The 19,256-nt window shown below is 40.3% G+C and overlaps 2 protein-coding genes across 3 annotated transcripts; one reads left to right on the forward strand and one right to left on the reverse strand.

The window, feature by feature from the left end:
* Positions 1-4,521: 4,521 nt before the first annotated feature.
* WFDC10B (WAP four-disulfide core domain 10B) lies at positions 4,522-11,560 on the reverse strand. 2 transcript variants are annotated; one of them, XM_025470231.3, is made up of 2 exons: positions 5,734-6,585; positions 4,522-4,811 (listed from the first exon to the last, which is right to left on the reverse strand). In XM_025470231.3, the coding sequence occupies exons 1-2, from the start codon at positions 5,822-5,824 to the stop codon at positions 4,681-4,683; spliced, it is 222 nt and encodes a 73-aa protein (XP_025326016.1). In that variant the 5' UTR covers positions 5,825-6,585; the 3' UTR covers positions 4,522-4,680. The 2 variants fall into 2 exon arrangements, 1 of the variants encoding a protein (XP_025326016.1); XR_007405563.1 differs by lacking the exon at positions 5,734-6,585 and adding an exon at positions 11,407-11,560 and having other exon boundaries at positions 4,672-4,811.
* On the forward strand, positions 11,477-18,748 carry WFDC13 (WAP four-disulfide core domain 13). Its single transcript, XM_025470230.3, has 3 exons — positions 11,477-11,671; positions 14,561-14,711; positions 15,952-18,748. Exons 1-3 carry the CDS (start codon positions 11,485-11,487, stop codon positions 16,109-16,111), a joined length of 498 nt encoding a protein of 165 aa, XP_025326015.3. The 5' UTR covers positions 11,477-11,484; the 3' UTR covers positions 16,112-18,748.
* Positions 18,749-19,256: the final 508 nt, after the last annotated feature.

Consider the following 19,256-nt stretch of genomic DNA (forward strand, 5'->3'; position numbering starts at 1 on the left):
AAGAGGCAAACCAAGAAACAGGTAACTATAGAGAAATGATGGTCACCAGAAAGGAGGTGGCTAGGGGGATGAGTTAAGTTGGAGATGGCAATAAAGGAGTGCACTTATTGTGATGTTTATGGGATGTTGTATGGACATGCTGAATCACTATATTGTACATCTGAAACTAATATTTACACTGTATCTTCACTAACTCATTTAAATAAAACTTCCAAGAAAAAAAACAGTATAATACATTATATTAACATAATATAATAACAATATAAAATTGATGGTTTTGTATTTAAAGTTATATTTAAGGTTAACAGTATATTTACACGCAGAGACTTCAGAGACTGCATGGAAATGAGGAGATGGGAGCAGAGGGCTTAGCATAGATAAAATCGCCCTCACAAAAATAAAAGTCTGAATATGAATGGAGGAATACTGAGAATAAGGCTGACACTTGGTAGATTGGATCTCTGGTTCCTGAGAAACCATAAGGAAAAGATTTCAAAGTATGAGGGACACAAACAGGCAGACATGGGAAGACACCACTTCTTGGGGAATGCATGGTGGTGTGGAAAGGGAAGCTGCTCTTGAAGACTTAGTGGCAATGGGTGGGCAAGAATGAAGCAAGAGGAGACATCAGTGGGTCCTTAGGGCCCAAACACCTGATTACATAAGTTACTCATTTCCAGAAGAAAGAGTCTGAATGAGCCCATTCTCACTTAAACCATTTCCATTTGACAATGGACTGCCTCTGTGCACATCCCGTTTTAAGACTTCGTAGGTCAGATAATTCCCAATTTATGATGGAAAATTCAGACGTTCAGTCTTTTACCAGCGTCCACTAGCAAGTAAAGAGCTGCTTCTCAAATGGAAAGCATCTGTCAAAAGAAGAGGACAAGGCTTGAACTCAATACTCCAAGTGTTTGTTCTCTGATTCTCCTACTTGGACATGCAAAAGTTCTATCCATCATCTTAATCTACCATGGACACATTTAGTAAAATGTATATGCTAGGTGCTAAGACCCAGCTGGCAGGCAACTTTCAACACATCCTGATCATGCTGCAAAATATTTTCTTAATTTGGATCTCACACAAAACTAGCAGCTTTACATTCCCCTAAGGAAATAAATGAGAGGAGAATGCCCAAAGTGTCTTTTGGTATCTCCAAAATCCAAAGACACTCACCACACATTGTATCTTTCTTCAAGGTGAGCAGTACAAGGTGCAGAAACTTGTCGCCTGTCTCAAGGGACTATCCCCATATGCACCAACCCACAGGATCTCTGGAAATTTACTAATATTAAAAGTCCTGGATATCATCAGGTGTATCTCCTATACTCTGGCATGCACATGGTAAAGCACCTAGGATACCTACTACTTCCCCAGGATCAGTTAGCACAATGTAAATGACATGAGAGACCAGCATGATTTCCTCTGGGATGTCAAGTGATCAAAGTCTCTTCAATCTCTATTATGTCACAGAGCTGAGGAGATGACTTAGTCCTGATTAAGAGAGTGAGATACCACCTCACACCAGTGAGAATGGGGAAAATTAACAAGGCAGGAAACAACAAATGTTGGAGAGGATGCAGAGAAAAGGGAACCCTCTTACACTGTTGGTGGGAATGTGAACTGGTGCAGCCACTCTGGAATACTGTGTGGAGGTTCCTCAAAGAGTTAAAAATAGACCTGCCCTACGACCCAGCAATTGCACTGCTGGGGATTTACCCCAAAGATTCAGATGCAATGAAACGCCGGGACACCTGCACCCCGATATTTCTAGCAGCAATGTCCACAATAGCCAAACTGTGGAAGGAGCCTCGGTATCCATCGAAAAATGAATGGATAAAGAAGATGTGGTTTATGTATACAATGGAATATTCCTCAGCCATTAGAAACGACAAATACCCACCATTTGCTTCAACGTGAATGGAACTGGAGGGTATTATGCTGAGTGAAGTAAGTCAATCGGAGAAGGACAAACAGTGTATGTTCTCATTCATTTGGGGAATATAAATAATAGTGAAAAGGAATATAAGGGAAGGGAGAAGAAATGTTTGGGAAATATCAGAAAGGGAGACAGAACATAAAGACTCCTAACTCTGGGAAACGAACTAGGGGTGGTGGAAGGGGAGGAGGGCGGGGGGTGGGGGTGAATGGGTGATGGGCACTGAGGGGGGCACTTGACGGGATGAGCACTGGGTGTTATTCTGTATGTTGGTAAATTGAACACCAATAAAAATTATTTTATTAAAAAAAAAAGAGAGTGAGGTACGTGGCTGAGTCTCTACATGTGAGAAAGCTGCTTCTGATTATCAAGACAAAGGGTTGGGAAGAGAGAATTTGCTAGGCGCATGGCTAGAGTAGGAAAAGACAATAAAAATACAGAAGCCATGACAACCCTGAGGCCATGTGTTTGTCACACACAGCAGCCTGATCAATGATTTTCTGCAAGCCAGGACTTGGTTTTTTGGACACCCAGGTCATGGCAGAATGTGCATTTGCTCCCTCCTCTGCCTCCGTGAGATTCAGTCCTTGCAGGGGTCTCACTCCCCCACTCGCCCTACCACAGGGGCACACAGCTGTTCCATAGGACAGAACATGGAGTGCTGACCAGGGAAACATTCCTCCCAGCCAAAGCATTCTAGCTGTAGCCTCTTTGTCACTGGGTGGGGTGGAGTGTCGAGAGAGCTCCGTAGAACACAGGCTGGGACACCAGCTGTCCTGATGGAGAAGACCAGCTGCATCAAGTAGAATTCATGGTCCAAGGTGCTCATGCTGGTGGCAAGAAATAGCTCAGCTGGCAGCATGGTGTACTCACGTGATAGAGAGCACTGGATGTGGATGTGGGAGCTCATTCCCTAATGGGCCCTGGCAAGAACTTTGGCTCTCTTAATAGTCTCTCCCAGGGTGTTTGGGGCATGGCCAAGCACTGGGAAGATGCTTGCAGAGTCAGGCTATGTGAGGAAGCACCAAGTAAGAGCTTCTGCAGAGCATGCTCTTACCGCCCATCTACATCTGATGATATCTGTGCTGCTGGTTGATCTTGATCTCTCTTTCCTAAGGCCTCCTGGTCAAGTGCAGCTCCTAGGAGAGGTGCACTTAATTTGGATCTCACATAAAACTAGCAGCTTTATATTCCCCCAAGGAAATAAATGAGAGGAGAATGCCCAAAAGGAGAGGTGGAGAAGCTCCTCTAATACAGTAGCCCTGGGATGCTTCTGAGGTGGGCCAGAGGCTCTGGCCTGAAAGAGGTAGGTTTCCTCCTCTAGACAATCCTTCACTGCTGCCCAGCAGGAAACACTAGACTGGAGTGTACCACTGCACACCTGCCTCCAGCAAAGCCTGCTGGCCTCTGAGTTCTTTGCACTTGACTCCATGTCCCCACTGGGCACATGTGACCCAGTCCCTGGATTTAGTCCCACGACCATCTCAGGGCCTCTCTGCTGGCACAGAGTGGTCAGGAGTCAGTCCCCCAGTGATTTAGATCCACTGATTCACCATGAGAGCATAGCTCCCCTCAATAGGCAGTTAATCCTTGGTAGCATTACCATGAACCCCCTGTTCTCTACTATGTGGCTTTTCCCTGGATTAAAAAAGAGAGAGAGTGAGACCATATGGAGGGATATTGAGGAAAAGTGCATCCCGTTCCAGGTCCCATCTAATACAATCTCAGGTCCCTCCATCAGGCCATTCTGATGGAGGATGGAGTGGGAGATATTAGTGAAGGCATTCACTTGTTTTCACCATAGTGGAGGAGCAGTGAGCAAACAGGGAGTCCACGCAAGCATCCCCCCCCCCCCACCAGCCATATCTTGATCTCTCAGTCTCTTGGCCTTGAGCATATTACTTAACTGCCCTTGGATTAGTTTTCCTCATGGTTTTAAAGGGACAGTAATCTGAACCTCACAAGGAGAATGGGAAGAACGGGAAGGGGTGGATCAATTAAGAAGATGCCTCATTGGGATCCCTGGGTGGCGCAGTGGTTTGGCGCCTGCCTTTGGCCCAGGGCGTGATCCTGGAGACCCGGGATCGAATCCCACATCAGGCTCCCGGTGCATGGAGCCTGCTTCTCCCTCTGCCTGTGTCTCTGCCTCTCTCTCTTTCTCTCTGTATGACGATCATAAATAAATAAAAAATTTAAAAAAATAAAAATAAATAAAAAATAAAATAAAATAAAAAAAAGAAGAGGCCTCATTGTGAACCTCCTACTCTGTGACCAATGTCTAGCCCCACCTCCCTCACGTTTAACTTGGCCCTTCTGATCCCAGGCTAAGGAGTGTTCTTCTTAGCTTTGGGAAATATCACACATGAGCAGTTTCTCCCCTGAGAATACCGGTTCAGCGAGCAGATCAACAGTGAGGTTGGGCCTCAGGGGCCTGGCAGGGGTGTTGGGGCCAACAGGAGAGAGAATAGAAAAGTATGACAAGGGGAGAGAAATCAGAGACCTGGACCCAGCAAATGGGGCCACTCTGGGGTCTGCCCTAAGTCCTCAAGGATCACAAGCACTGGGAGTAAAATAGGCAGGTGTGTGGACATTTGTTCTGGTTTATTTGACAGAAACAAGTTCAGACAGCAGCGAAGGTGCATTCTTGTTGACATCCTCCTGCCTAGGATCTGAGGTTCTTGTTCCTTGGTGTGAAGAGAGCAGAGGAGCAGGATGCACAGCCCAGTCCCCTTGCCCACTCACTAGCGACTCATGCAAACATTCCCACAGAAGGTTGGACAGCATATAGCGTTCGCTTCTGGACACTTTAGAAAATATGAACAATGATTGCTGCAAAGGTCCATGCTGGGCTTCTTCTCACAGGCCTTTTGACCTAAAAGGAACAGGAGTAGGAGCAAGATCAGTGGAACCAGATCTCTTGAGAGCACTCCTTTCAAGCTTAAAGCCTCTCCAAAGACCCCAGGACCTAGGTCCCACTCACATCATCTTGGACTTTTCAGGGAACTCACTTTCTGCCCTTCACCCAATCCTGGCAATTGGTAGTATCTTAAATTCTATAATCTCTTTCTGTCCCCCAACAGATAAATCTCAGTGCCTAGCCTTCCTGGGCCCTCTCCATACTCTGCAGCCAGGACTCTGTCTCTCCTGTTAGTCATGGCCTTGGTGAATATTCTCCCTAGAATCTACACTCTGAGAAACCAGCAGAGTCTGAGACATCCTGCAGATGCTCTCCACTCTCCAGAATTTTCAGGGTCCAGAGAAGAAGACTTGCCATTTTGCCCCCTCTCTCCTGTCACTGTCCCTGACTCCAGGGCCCTTGCCCCTTCACACAAAATACCACTTGCACTCTCTTTCCCTTCCACTGTCACCATCCTGGCCCCTCCAATGATAACTTGGACTTGACTTTGAACACCCCCAAACTTGCTTTCCCAGGGTCCTTTCATTCTACACCTACTCCCACCAACATTTCTGGATGTAATGTGTCATGTATGTACAGAAATCAAAGAATAGTTTTTTGGTTTCCCCTCATGATTCTCAGGCCATAATGTACCTTTCACTACTGAATGTACCATTTGTGTCTGGGTATTTGGAATGGAGAATCAAAAGGTAGAGGTTCCCCCTCCATCTACATCACATTTCCAGAGGTGGGTAAAGGGGCTAGAGGGCCATGGTTTGGAGGACCAGAGTCTTCATAGTGCTGTGGTCTGATAGGTTTCAATTCCCAGGTCCTCCTCAAAAGGGACATAGCCCCTCCTGGTCCTCTTCCCCAGTCTGTCCCCTAGGGCATCACCTACTTGGCTTCCTCTTCAGTTCATGGTACCCTCCCTGGACTTGCAGCAGCAGCATACAGAGGAGCAGGATGAGCAGCAGAGCCTGGGTTGGCATGACTCTGGTCAGAGTGGAATGCTCTCAGTCTGGCCCAGACTTCTCTGGAGAGTTGGGAGATCCTCCTTGGCTCCTCCCTCCCTCCACTGGCCAAACAAGGAGTCTTGTTTCCTCCCCTTTGCCTGCCCTTACCGTGTCCTGTTCCCTGTGGGACTTTGGCTTCTGTAGGTCACTCCTGTTGTCACATAACTAACCCCTTCCTTTGCAAACAGAATTTCTCCCTGAAAGATGTATTTCTATATTCTAGTTACAAGATAATTTACAGAAAAGAAGAAAGCATTATTTTTGTAGGAAGATATAAAAACAACCTCAGTCCATCAATGGATGAATAGATGAAGATGTAGTATAGATATAGAGATAGATCAATAGATCAATAGATAGATTATTCAACCCTAAGAAGGAAGGAAATCTTGCCATTTTTGACAACTTGAATAAAACTTGAGGCACTGTGATAAGTAAAAATGTCAGACATAAAAAGACAAATATTGTATAATATCGCCTCCATGGAATCTAAAAATTCTGAACTGCTAGAAACAGAGTAGAATGATGGTTACCATGGGTTGCAGATTGGGGAATGGGGAAATGTTGGCAAAAGTATAAACTTTCAGTTATAAGATGAATAGATTCTGGGGATCTAACATACACCATAGTACTTATAGGTAACAGTACTACTTGAAAGTTACTAAGACACTAAGTCTTTTGTGTTCTCACCACAGATAAGAAATGATAATTATGTGATGTGATAGAAGTGTTAGATCACTTTACAACACATAAGTATATCAAATACATTGTACACCTTAAATTTATACAGTGTTATGTCAATTATATCTTAATAAGGCTAGAAAACAATATATTACATATGTTTTATATATATATAATTATATATATTACACACATGTACTTTTCCCAGCTTGAAAAAATTTTGAAATATACCAATTATATCTGGTAAAGCTGGAAATATATATTAACACATATTTTCCGGATTTACTAATATATTAATTATAATTAATAAAATATAATTAATAAAATATTATAATAAAATATCTTATCTAGAGAAAGACTAGAGGAAGACATGAGAAAAATAGGGGCACATAGTAAGTATCTTAGAGCTCAGACAGAAGAGGTGATCTGTCAATCAAGAGGAGGTGGTCATTGACCATAAATATTGTGGAGAAATATTGTGGGCTCTCAGAAGCGAAGTTGATTTTCCCCTAAGAAGAGCAAAAGGGGAACCTATTTTTGGACTGGACTCCCAGTAGGCATTGAAACTGGGAAGAAGATAGCAATGAAAAGTTGAACCCTATTCTGATATTCTAAACTAATACAATCTCCTTCAGTACAGAGGTATAGTTAATTTTTAAAATCTATGATACTTGTATTTTTTAAATTTTTTTATTGGAGTTCAATTTGCCAACATACAGCATAACGCCCAGTGCTCATCCCGTCACGTGCCCCCCTCAGTGCCCATCACCCAGTCACCCCAACCCCCAGCCCACCTCCCCTTCCACTACCCCTTGCTCATTTCCCACAGTTAGGTGTCTCTCATATTTTGTCACCCTCCCTGATATTTTCACTCATTTTCTCTCCTTTCCCTTTATTCCCTTTCACTAATTTTTATATTCCCAAAATGAATGAGACCATATAATATTTGTCCTTCTCCAATTGACCTATTTCATTCAGCATAATACCCTCCAGTTCCCTCCACATCGAAGCAAATGGTGGGTATTTGTCATTTCTAATGGCTGAGGAATATTCCATTGTATACATATACCACATCTTCTTTATCCATTCATCTTTCGATGGACACTGAGGCTCCTTCCACAGTTTGGCTATTGTGGACATTGCTGCTAATAAACATCGGGGTGCAGGTGTCCCAGCGTTTCACTGCATCTGTATCTTTTTTTATTGTTTTAATGAATTTTTTAAAGACTGTATTTATTTATTCAGGAGCGACACAGAGAGAGGTGCGAAGACATAGGCAGAGGGAGAAGCAGGCTCCCTCCAGGAGCCCCGGTACCATGACCTGAGCCAAAGGCAGGCACTCAACCACTGAGCCACTCAGGCATCCCTGATACTCATATTTATAGTTGCAGTGATATGTAATAAAATTCATCAATAGAATGAAGGGAGGGGATCACACAATCATCTCAACTGAAACAGAAAAAGCATTTTACAAAATGCACCACATTCACAAAAGTAGTAATACAAGGAACTTCCTCAACATAATTAAAGATGTCTATGAAAAATACACAATTCTCATATTCAATGGTGAAAAACTAAAATCTTTCCTCTCCATATCAGGAATAAGACAAAAATGCAGCTTTCATTACTGCTAGTCAATATTGTATTGGAAGTTTTAGCCAAAGCAATTAAGCAAGAAAAAAAAGCCATCTAAATTGGAAAGGAAGAAATAAAACTCTATTTGCAAATGACATGATCCCATGTAGAGAAATTCCCAAAGAATCCACACAAAAAAGTTAGTAGAATAAATAAACAAATTCAGCAAGTGTGTTCTAAAACCCGCAATTAGCAATCCAAAAACAAAATTTAAAAAAACAATTCACTTTACAATAAAATATAAAAGGATAAAATACCTAAGAATAAATTTAACCATGAAGGTGAAAAATTTGTGCACCAAAAAATACAAAACATTGCTGAAAGAAATTAAGGAAGACCTAAATAAATTAAAAGATATCTCATATCTGTGGATTGAAGGATCTATGACATTAAAATTGCAATACAATGTAATCCCAAATAAAATTCCAATGGCTTTTCTTGCAGACATGAAAAGCCAATCCTCAAATTCATATGGAATTTCAATGGGCATGCCATATATACAAAACAATATTAATAAAGTACTACAAATTGGAAGACTCATATTTCTCAATTTCAAAACTTACTACAAAGCTACAGTAATCAAAAGAGTGTAGTATTGGCATAAGGATAGACATATAGATGGATAAATAGAATTGAGAGTCCATAAATAAACCCACACATCTAGGGTCAATGATTTTTAACAAGGGTATAAAGACCAAGAATAGTCTCATCAACAAATGGTACTGGGACCCTTGATATTCACATAGAAAAGAATAAAATTGGATCCCCACCTCACATCATATACAAAAATTAATACAAAGTTGATCAATGATTTAATTATAAGAGTTATAAAATTCTAAGATGAAAGCATAGAGATAAATCATCATGACCTTAGATTAGGCAATGAATCATTAGAAAGGGCATCAAAAGCATAGCAACAACATTAATAAAATAGATAAATTGGACATTATCAAAATTAAGAACATTTGTGCATCAAAGATTCTATCAAAAAAGTGAAAAAACACCCCATAAAGTGGGAGAAAATAGTTGAAAATTATATGTTTGATAAAAAGTCCAAAACCCAGAATATAAAAAGAAGTCTTACAATTCAAAAAAGATAAATAGCCCATGTGTAAAATTGCAAAGGACTTGAATAGACATTTCCCCAAAGAAGATACAGAAATGGTCAGCAAGCACATGAAAAGATGCTCAGAAGGGAAATGCAGATCAAAAACCACACTTAGATACCACTTCACACTCACATGAATGGCTATAATCCAAAAGAATGAAAATAGAAGAGTTGGCAAAGATGTAGAGAAATTGGAAATCTTATGTGTTAGTGATAAAAATATTAAATAGTACAAAGAACTATGGAAGCAGTCTGAAATTTCCTCCAAAGTTAAACATATGACCCATCAATTCCACTGACAGACTTACACCCAAAAGAATTGAAAATAGGTACTAAAAAAATACTTGTACACAAACATTCACGCTGCACTATTCACAATCACCAAAGGGTGGAAACAACCCAAATGTCTATTAACAGATGAATGCAAATTGTAGTATATACATGCAATGGAATAGTATTCAGAGATAAAAATCAATAAAGTACTAGTGCATACTACATGAATTAATGTCAGCAACTGCAGAGATAACACTTCTCACTTAGTTTGGCAAAAATTTAAAAACATGACCATACATGCCATTGTGGGAAACACCCATGCTCACATGGTTGGTGGCAGTACCAAATAGTATAAACTTTATGGAGTAGAATTTAGTGGTATTCCAAGAAAACTATGTATAAATTTACCCTTTTAAACAACAATTACACTTGTAGAAATTTACCTTGGTGTTATACCTCCAACAATACAGAAAATATGCACATGGCTGTTCATTGAAGCATACCTGTAATAGCAAAATCTTGGAAAATACAAAAATGCCCCTATAAAGGAGATTGACTGAATGTCTAAGTTTGTGTGCACATGGTAGTATACAACACAATTGTAAAAAGGGGGAAATTGCTATGAACTGCCTCAAGGTAATTTTCAGGATATATTGTTAAATGAAAACAAGTTACAAATGAGTGTATTGGTGCAATAAGAAAAAAAGGAAATTAAGGATTCAAGTAACTGATTACCTTTATCTTACACAAAAGTTTCCACAAAACTGCTATTCAGCACTTTCTATGAAGTCAGTGCAAATTTACTACAAAACCAAGCAAGGACAGTGTGAGAAAGGAAGGTTACAGTCCCAGCTCTTATGAACATAGGTGTAAAATTCCTTAAAAATAGCAAACTGAACCAAATGATATGAAAATGATAATATCCAATAATCACATTAGATATGGGAGAAATGCAAGAATGATTTAAGGTTAGAAAATCTGAAGTGGGAGTGCCTGGCTGGGGCCAGTCAGTTGAGCGACAGACTCTTGGCTTTGGTTTGGGTCATGATCTCAGGGTTGTGGGACCAAGCTCCACGTAGGGCTCTGAGCTCAGCATGGAGTCTGCTTGGGATTCTCTCTCCCTCTACCTCTACCCTTCCCATTTGTGTGCTTGTTCTCTCTCTCTCTCTCTCTCTCTCTCTCTCTCTCCCGTAAATAAATCTTTTTTTTAATAAATCTTTAAAAAAAGAAAATATGAAATATAATTCAACATATTAACAGGAAAAAAGCAATAAATATAATTTCACATAAATTAAAGAAATTTTTCTTGTCAGGAATGAAAGAATTTTCTAAACCTATGATAAAAGATGTCTATGAGAAACCTAAAACAGACACTATCCTAAAAGGGGAAATTTAAGAAGCTTTCATTTTAAATCAGGTATCAGACAAGAATATGCACATCCTTACTTCTATACAAGTCCTGGCCTGCACAAGGAGGCATTTGAAATGGCATAAAGTTTGAAGAGAAAAAATACAATTGCCATAATTTGCAGATGATGACTGACTACCCAGAACACTATAAGGACCACATCAAAAAATTAAAATCAACAGAGAATTTAGCAAGGTAGCTAGTAACAGACAGTACATAAAAGTCATTTTTCTACATTAGCAACAGAAAGAAGTACTAAAAAAAATTATCCACTGCTTACAATTTTATTTTTAAAGTCCAAGTCCATAGGAATAAATATAATGAAGACATGCCAGAACTCTACATGGGAAAGATTATTAAAATTTTGTAAAAGGACATTAACAAGACCCAAACAGATGAAAGACATAATAAGGCCAAGATTAGATAATGAAAGGAGGGTAGATGTGAAAATACTACCTGGTCCTGAGGAGGATGTGGTTGGGAGGTAACTTGGATGTCTGTCATTGGAATACACAAAGAAAGGCTGGTCACAGCATGCCTGTGCTTTGCCCTCCTTCATTCTCTCGTCCTCTGAGCTGTGTCTGGTCAAATCCAGCAGTCCTCAGCCAAGACCTACCTACTCATCCTGCCAGCAGCATGAAGTCTGCACTGCTTCTCCAACTCCTATTGATTCACTTAACACCACAGCAGGTGCCTGGGAGCCCCAAGCAACATTTTATGAGTAGGTTCTGGGTCTGGGCTCTGGGGAGGGATGCAGCATTTGTAGAGATGAGAGGATCTGAGGGCTGAGGATACACATTATGGAAAAAATACAGTATCATGTTCAAGGGTCCTAGTTTTACTGTCAGTAAGATCCAGGTTTGAATCTCTGCTGTGTGCTTACTGAGTGGTCTTGGACAAAGTGTCCGGGCCTCAGATTTTATCTTTGCAATGGATATAATGACACTGGGACAGTTGGGAGAAGAAACAGAAATAATGCATGCATACTAGAGCACTCTTAATGGACCATGATAAATGCTCAATAAGAACTACTGTAAATGTTATCAGCCTCATCACCCAGTGTAGTCTTGCTGCCCTAGTTTCTTCATGGATGCTTGCACCAACTTTTCAAGCATTAAAACCGAAGCGCCTGGGTGGCTCAGTCGGTTAAGAGTCTGACTCTTGGTTTCAGCTCAGGTCATGATTTCATGGGTTGTGAGATTGAGCCCTGCGTTAGGCTCTGTAGCCATCAGAGAGTTTACTTGAGATTTTCTCTCTGTCCCTCCTCCCCTCTCTAAAATAAATAAATAAATCTTAAAAATAAAACAGAGAAGAAAATTAAGTTGGTAGAACTCAAGCCAGAACCTACAAAATCTCTGCCTTGGAAAATATTTGGGAAGGAAGGAATGAAAGTCTTACATTTTATTGCACATTTTAAACATTCAGAGGTACCTACACAATTACCAGTGACTATCACCAATGGCAAAGTATAGAGTCCATCTCAGCAGCCACCATTGCCCAGCTTAACCTAATGAGTGCTGACCACAGTTATGTTGACCTTGACCAATACCAAATGGGAAATGAACTATTATCCACCATACCTCCACTCTCCTATGAGGAAAGCATCCTCAGAATACTGAGGGCTCAGAGAGGGGTATGTGTACTATCTCAAGTGTCTAGGGAGGCAAGTTTCTGTTTTAAGAATTTCAGAGAGGGCCCACACATTTGTAAGGCTGAGGGAGGCTAAGCTAGATGGGAAAGAATGGGGGAAGGGTAAATTTGGAGAATCAAGGACTAAAATTTGAAGAGAAACACAAAAAGGTCCCTGAAAGACTGGTAAGTCTTTGTAAGTAAGACTGGAATCACATACCCAGAAGAGGAGGTAAACCTGAGAAGGTCCACCTCTCTGAGATCCCTGGCTCACAGACTCCTTCCCCACACTGTCCTATTGATTCCCAAACTCCCCAAAGTGGGGACCAGTTCTAATTTTTTTGCACTGAGCTAGTGAGCCATGGGATGACCAGGAGACCCAAGGTGAGTGCTGTATACTGGTCTCTGCCAAATTGTCAACAATTTGAGCCTTGGATTTTTTTCTCTAGTGCCATTTGCTGTTCCAATTATAGCCCCAACTTCATTTTTTTCTTTTTTTTATAAATTTATTTTTTATCGGGGTTCAATTTGCCAACATATAGAATAACACCCAGTGCTCATCCCGTCAAGTGCCCACGTCAGTGCCTGTCACCCAGTCACCCCCACCATTTTTTCTCCTTTCCCCTTTATTCCCTTTCACTATTTTTTATATTCCCCAAATGAATGATACCATATAATGTTTGTCCTTCTCCAACTGACTTATTTCACTCAGCATAATACCCTCCAGTTCCATCCCCGTTGAAGCAAATGGTGGGTATTTGTCATTTCTAATGGCTGAGTAATATTCCATTGTATACATAAACCACATCTTCTTTATCCATTCATCTTTTGATGGACACCGAGGCTCCTTCCACAGTTTTAGCCCCAACTTCATTAATCATTTGTTTCTTCCAGGTCAATATGATACCCTATGGACTCCCTTCTAATTGCAAATACTTGCAAAGCAATAAGTCAACCGGGGCTTATAGAATACTCCACCTATAGATTTGCCCCAGAGAAAGGTCAAGTCACAAGGTACAAAAATTATGGCCTGGCTAGGCTTCAACAACAGGGATAATTGTACTTATCCTTAATGCCTTGGTGTTCAGGAACAGAGATAAGAATGTGAGTTGGAGCCCTACAGAAGGATCTCCTGGTGGAGGTATTCTTGACTTTGACCCAAATACTGAGGGATGAGGGAAATGGGATATTAGCATGAAGATGTTTATTCTTCTCTAATAGTAGAAAATGGGACAACCTGGTGCTCTGGCTTCCTTAGCAGAAGAAACCTGAAAGAAAGAGAAGCCAATCTTTATACCTTATTCCAAAATACTCACCCTCGGACAGGATAAGCACTGAGTGTTATACTATATGTTGGCAAATAAAAAATATACAAAAAATAATAATAATAAAATTAAATTTAAAAAAATAAAAACAAAACACTCACCCTCAATCCCACGGAATAAGTTACCCCTAGAACTCACTTGTGATTTGGGTTCTAGCATTCTGATTCCAGTATCTTCAGTGTATTGTTTGGTCTTTATCATTTCCCAAAATATTCCTTCCCATTCATTCTTTCTCTACACAAATAACATACGTTAGGTCAACTTTAGGACAAACTATGTTGTTAGTGAGAGGTTGTACAACCCACTTGGGGCTACACAGTGAGTCAGTGCAAATGCACCTACACACCCCTTTCTTGCTTACCACAAACTGTTCATTTCCTCAAATATGAAGTATCTGATCTGCAAGGATGTTGAATTGTCAATGAGGGCAGGGTTCTGCTGACCTCTGTCTCTAATCAGATACCCAAGCCTCAGTTTTCCCTGCCAAGAACTCAGAGAAAGGCAGCAGCTAAGGACAACATCTGATTCCACCTCCCTATAACTACAGGGGGAAGATCAGGGAGGCTGGTTTTCTGATAGTTCCTAGGGCTTTTGGAGTTCTGGATGTTACTCCAGTCCATTGTTTAGGCACTTCTCTTTTCTGTTCTGTATTCCAGAGTATATCTTGGAACCCCCACCCTGCAGATCAGATCCTGGAAACTGCACTCAATTCTGTACAATGCAGGAAGATTGCAAAAACGGACTTCAGTGCTGTTCTGCCTTCTGTGGGATAGTCTGTTCATTAAACAAGAATATAAATTATGACAGGTAAGGGGCTTCTCTTGCCCAGTTCTAACCCAGTTGCTTTGGGAACTCAACAGAAGAGTCTCTTGCCAGCCCCTATACTGGATCTATTTTTCTAACATTCTCCTTCTCTTTACCAAGGATAATTTTCTTAAATGCCTTGAGTAAAAGAGGCTTTCTCCATTCCCAAACTACATAATGTTTCTCATCACCACATTTGTAAATTTCAAAATATGCCTCTCTAAACACAACTACAAACCACTCCATCAACACCCTCCCTGTCCCAGAATCCACCTTTATCCTGAGGCCTGGGACATTATATCTGGGCTACAAGTCTCACCAAAATCCCAAAGCCAATCTGTTTTCTTTGTTTTTTGCTTTCCCTCTTTCACCAAATACCATCCTTTGGCCCCCAGTTTCCTGGGCTCTGGAGATTCTTCAGCCTGAGCAAAGCTTTGGTTAGCTGCTGAGGCATTAGCACTGGCCCCAAATCTGCTGAATGGAAGTGTTCCTAGAGCAGAGAAAGGGCATTAGGGAGTTATGAGACAACTGGTTTCTAATTCTATCTTTCAACTATGACTTTCTACTACCGTGAGGAATACAATTCTCCGTGTTTGCCTTTCTTTCTAATGCATAAGATGAGTACTCTTTATTCTAGCCTTGTGAGGTTGGTACAAAGACTCACAAGGCAAGAGACTCAATCAGTGACCCTCTAAATTGTCTTGTTCTTTGCTGTATTCCCTCCCCTGAGCACAATAACCAACCTATGAGACAAGACACAGAGTGATGAAGTAGGGGCTCAGAGCCAGATACTCAAACCCAAATCCTAGCTCTACCACTTCTTAGCTGAGTAAACTCAGACAAGTTAATCAACCTCTCTCTCTGAGTGTCAGCTTCCTTATCTTTAAGACTTGAACAACAATAGTGACATGAAAATAAATAACACATGCAAACTCTAAAGACATTACTTGACATCTATTAATTATTCAGTAAGTTTTACAACTAGGCAACCGTATCTCATATCTCTCTTAAGAGATTAGTCTTCAGAGTGAAACTTCATACCTTTCAGGCTCTACCATGCAACACAGAAGCATAAGTATGACTCTTTGTTGTCACTTGTTTCTTTGAGGTTCTGCTTTCCCCATGGCAAGAAAGCTTAGCTTCATGGTCTAGTTTTAATGAGGGAAGTAATGGAAAATTAAGTATTATATTTCTAATAGAAAAACTGCACCAGAGAATATTTGAGAATATTTTTTTTCTACAGAACCAGTCACAAGAACATAAGAAAGGTCATGGTACAACCTAACCTTACACCTAAAATAATTGGAAAAAAAGAACATCAAATAAAGCCTAAATCCAGCAGGAGAAGAGAAATAATAACAACTAAAGCAGAAATCAATGGTATAGAAATAAAAAAACACTAGAAACAGATCAACAAAACTAGAAGCTCTTCTTTGAAAGAATTGACAAGATTGATAAACCCTTAGGCAGACATCAAAAAGAAAAGGGAAAGGACCCAAATGAATAAAATTGTGATTGAAAGAGGACAGATCACAACCAACATCACAGAAATACAATTTTAAGAGGATATTATAAGCAGTTATATGCCAACAAATTACACAATTTGGAAGAAATGGATAAATTCCTAGAAACATATAAACTACCAAAACTGAAACAAGAAGAAATAGAAAACTTGAACATACCCATAACCAGCAAAGAAATTGAACCAGCAATCAAAAGTCTCCCAAAAACAAGAGTCCAGGGCCAGATGGCTTCCCAGGGGACTTCTACCAAACATTTCAAGAAGAATTAATACCTATTCATCTGAAACCATTCCAAAACATATAAATGGAAGGAAAATTTCCAAGCTCTTTCTATGAGCCAGCATTACCTTGACTCCAAAACCAGACAAAGACCCCACCAAAGAGGAGAATATCCCTCATGAACACAGATGCAAAAATTCTCACCAAGATACTAGCTAATAGGATTCAACAGTACATTAAAAGGATTATTCACCACAACCAGGTGAGATTTATTCCTAGGCTGCAGGAGTGGTTCAACATCTGTAAAATCAATCAATGTGACACACCACATTAATAAAAGAAAGGACAAGAACCATATGATTCTCTTGATAGATGCAGAAAAAGCATTGGACAAAATCAGCATTCTTTCTTGATAAAAACCCTCCACAATGTAGGTATAGAGGGAACATACCTCAATATCAGAAAAGTCACACACAAAAACTCACAGTGAATATCATCCTCAATAGGGAAAAACTGAGAGCTCTCCCCCTCTTCCCATTCTCACCACCGTTGTTCAACATAGTACTGGAAGTCCTGGCCTCAGCAATCAGACAACAAAAAGAAGTAAAAGGTATCCAAGTTGGCAAAGAAGAAGTAAAACTCTTGCTCTTTGCAGACAACAGGATACTCTATGTAGAAAACCCAAAAGACTCCACCCAAAAATTACTAGAACTGATACAGGAATTCAGCAAAATAAAATCAATGAACAGAAGCATGTTGCATTTCTATATGCTAACAATGAGGCAGAAGAAAGAGAAATCAAGGAATCGATCCCTTTTACAACTACACCAAAAACCAAAAGATACCTAGGGATAAACATAACCAAAGAAGTAAAAGATCTGCACTCTGAAATCTATTAGAACCCTTAGGAAAGAAATTGAGGAAGACACAAAGAAATGGAAAAACATTCCATGCTCATGGATTGGAAGAGCAAATATTGTTAAAATTCCTATGCTACCCAAAGTGATCTACACATTCAATGCAATCCCTATCCAAATACCACCAGCATTTTTCACAGAGCAGGAAAAAACAATCTAAAATTTGATGGAACCAGAAAAGGCCCCAAATAGACAAAGAAATGGAAAAAGAAAACCAAAGCTAGAGGCATCACCATTCTGGAATTCAGGGTCTATTACAAAACTGTAATCATCAAGACAGTATGGTAATGGCACAAAAACAACACATAGAGCAATGGAACAGAATAGAGAACACAGAAATGGACCCTCAAAATTCTATGGTCAACTAATCTTCCACAAAGCAGGAAAGAATACCAATGGAAAAAAGACAGTCTCTTCAACAAATGATGTTGGGATTGGTCAGCCACATGCAGAAGAACAAAACTGGATCATTTTCTTACACCATACACAAAAATAGACTCACAACGGATGAAAGACCTAAATGTGAGACAGAAATCTATCAAAATCCTAGAGGAGCACAGGCAACATCCTTACTGAACTTGGCCACAGCAACTTCTTGCAAGACACATCTATAAAGGCAAGGGAAACAAAAGGGATAATGAACTATTGGGACTTCATCAGGATAAAAAGCTTTTGCACAACAAAGGAGACAGTCTACAAAACTAAAAGGCAACCTATGGAATGGGTGAAACTATTTGCAAATGTTTTATCAGATAAAGGGCTAGTATCCAAAATCTATAAAGAACTTACAAACTCAACACCCAAAACCCAAAAAATCCAGTCAATAAATGGGCAGAAGATATGAACATTTCTCAAAGAAAGATGTACAAATGGCCAACAGACACATGAAAAAATATTCAATATGATTCGGCATCAGGGAAATACAAATCAAATCCACAATGAGATACCACTTCACATCAGTCAGAATGGCTAAAATGAACAACTCAGGAAATAATAGATGTTGGTGAGGATGCAGAGAAGGGGGAACCCTCTTACACTGTTGGTGGGAATGCAAACTGGTGCAACCACTCTGGAAAACAGTATGGAGGCTATTCAAAAAGTTAAAATAGAATTTCCTTAGGACCCAGCAATTGCACTAGTAGGTATTGATCCAAAGAATACAAACACAGGGGGATCCCTGGGTGGCTCAGCGGTTTAGCGCCTGCCTTTGGCCCAGGGCGTGATCCTGGAGTCCTGGGATCGAGTCTCACATCGGGCTCCTGGCATGGAGCCTGCTTCTCTCTCCTCCTGTGTCTCTGCCTCTCTCTCTCTATGTCTATCATAAATAAATAAATCTTAAAAAAAAAAAAAAAGAATACAAACACAGTGATTCAAAGGGGCATATGCACCCCAATGTTTATGGCAGCAATATCCATGATAGCCAAACTATGGAAAGAGCCCAAATTTATTGACAGATGAATGGATAAAGAAGATGTGGTATATACATGTACAATGGAATATTACTCAGACATCGAAAAGAATGAAATCTTGCCATTTGCAACAACCTGGATGGAACTAGAGGGTATTATGCTAAGTGAAATAAGTCAGTCAGAGAAAGCTAAATATCATATGATTTCACTCATATGTGGAATTTTTTAAGATTTTATTTATTATTCATGAGAGGCACACGGGGTGGGGGGGGCAGAGACACAGGCAGAGGGAGAAGCAGGCTCCTCACAGGGAGCCTGAAGTGGGATTCAATCCCCAGATTGGGATTATACCCTGAGCCAAAGGCAGATGCTCAACCTCTGAGCCACCCAGGAATCCCTCATACGTGGAATTTAAGAAACCAAACAGATTAACATAGGGGAAGGGAAGGAAAAGTAAGATAAAAACAGAGGGAGGCAAAC

Source organism: Canis lupus, chromosome 24 (assembly GCF_003254725.2).
Source record: "Canis lupus dingo isolate Sandy chromosome 24, ASM325472v2, whole genome shotgun sequence".
NCBI classification, from domain to species: domain Eukaryota; kingdom Metazoa; phylum Chordata; class Mammalia; order Carnivora; family Canidae; genus Canis; species Canis lupus.

Bases quoted from the DNA above. Each gene is read 5' to 3' on its own strand.
- WFDC10B (XM_025470231.3), bottom strand. From the start codon at position 5,824: ATGCCAACCCAGGCTCTGCTGCTCATCCTGCTCCTCTGTATGCTGCTG. The intron at 4,812-5,733 runs GTAGGTGATGCC...TGTTCCTTTTAG, and splicing joins TGAACTGAAGAGGAAGCCAA to GTCAAAAGGCCTGTGAGAAG.
- WFDC13 (XM_025470230.3), top strand. From the start codon at position 11,485: ATGCCTGTGCTTTGCCCTCCTTCATTCTCTCGTCCTCTGAGCTGTGTC. The intron at 11,672-14,560 runs GTAGGTTCTGGG...TCTGTATTCCAG, and splicing joins CCCCAAGCAACATTTTATGA to AGTATATCTTGGAACCCCCA. The intron at 14,712-15,951 runs GTAAGGGGCTTC...TTTTTTCTACAG, and splicing joins AAGAATATAAATTATGACAG to AACCAGTCACAAGAACATAA.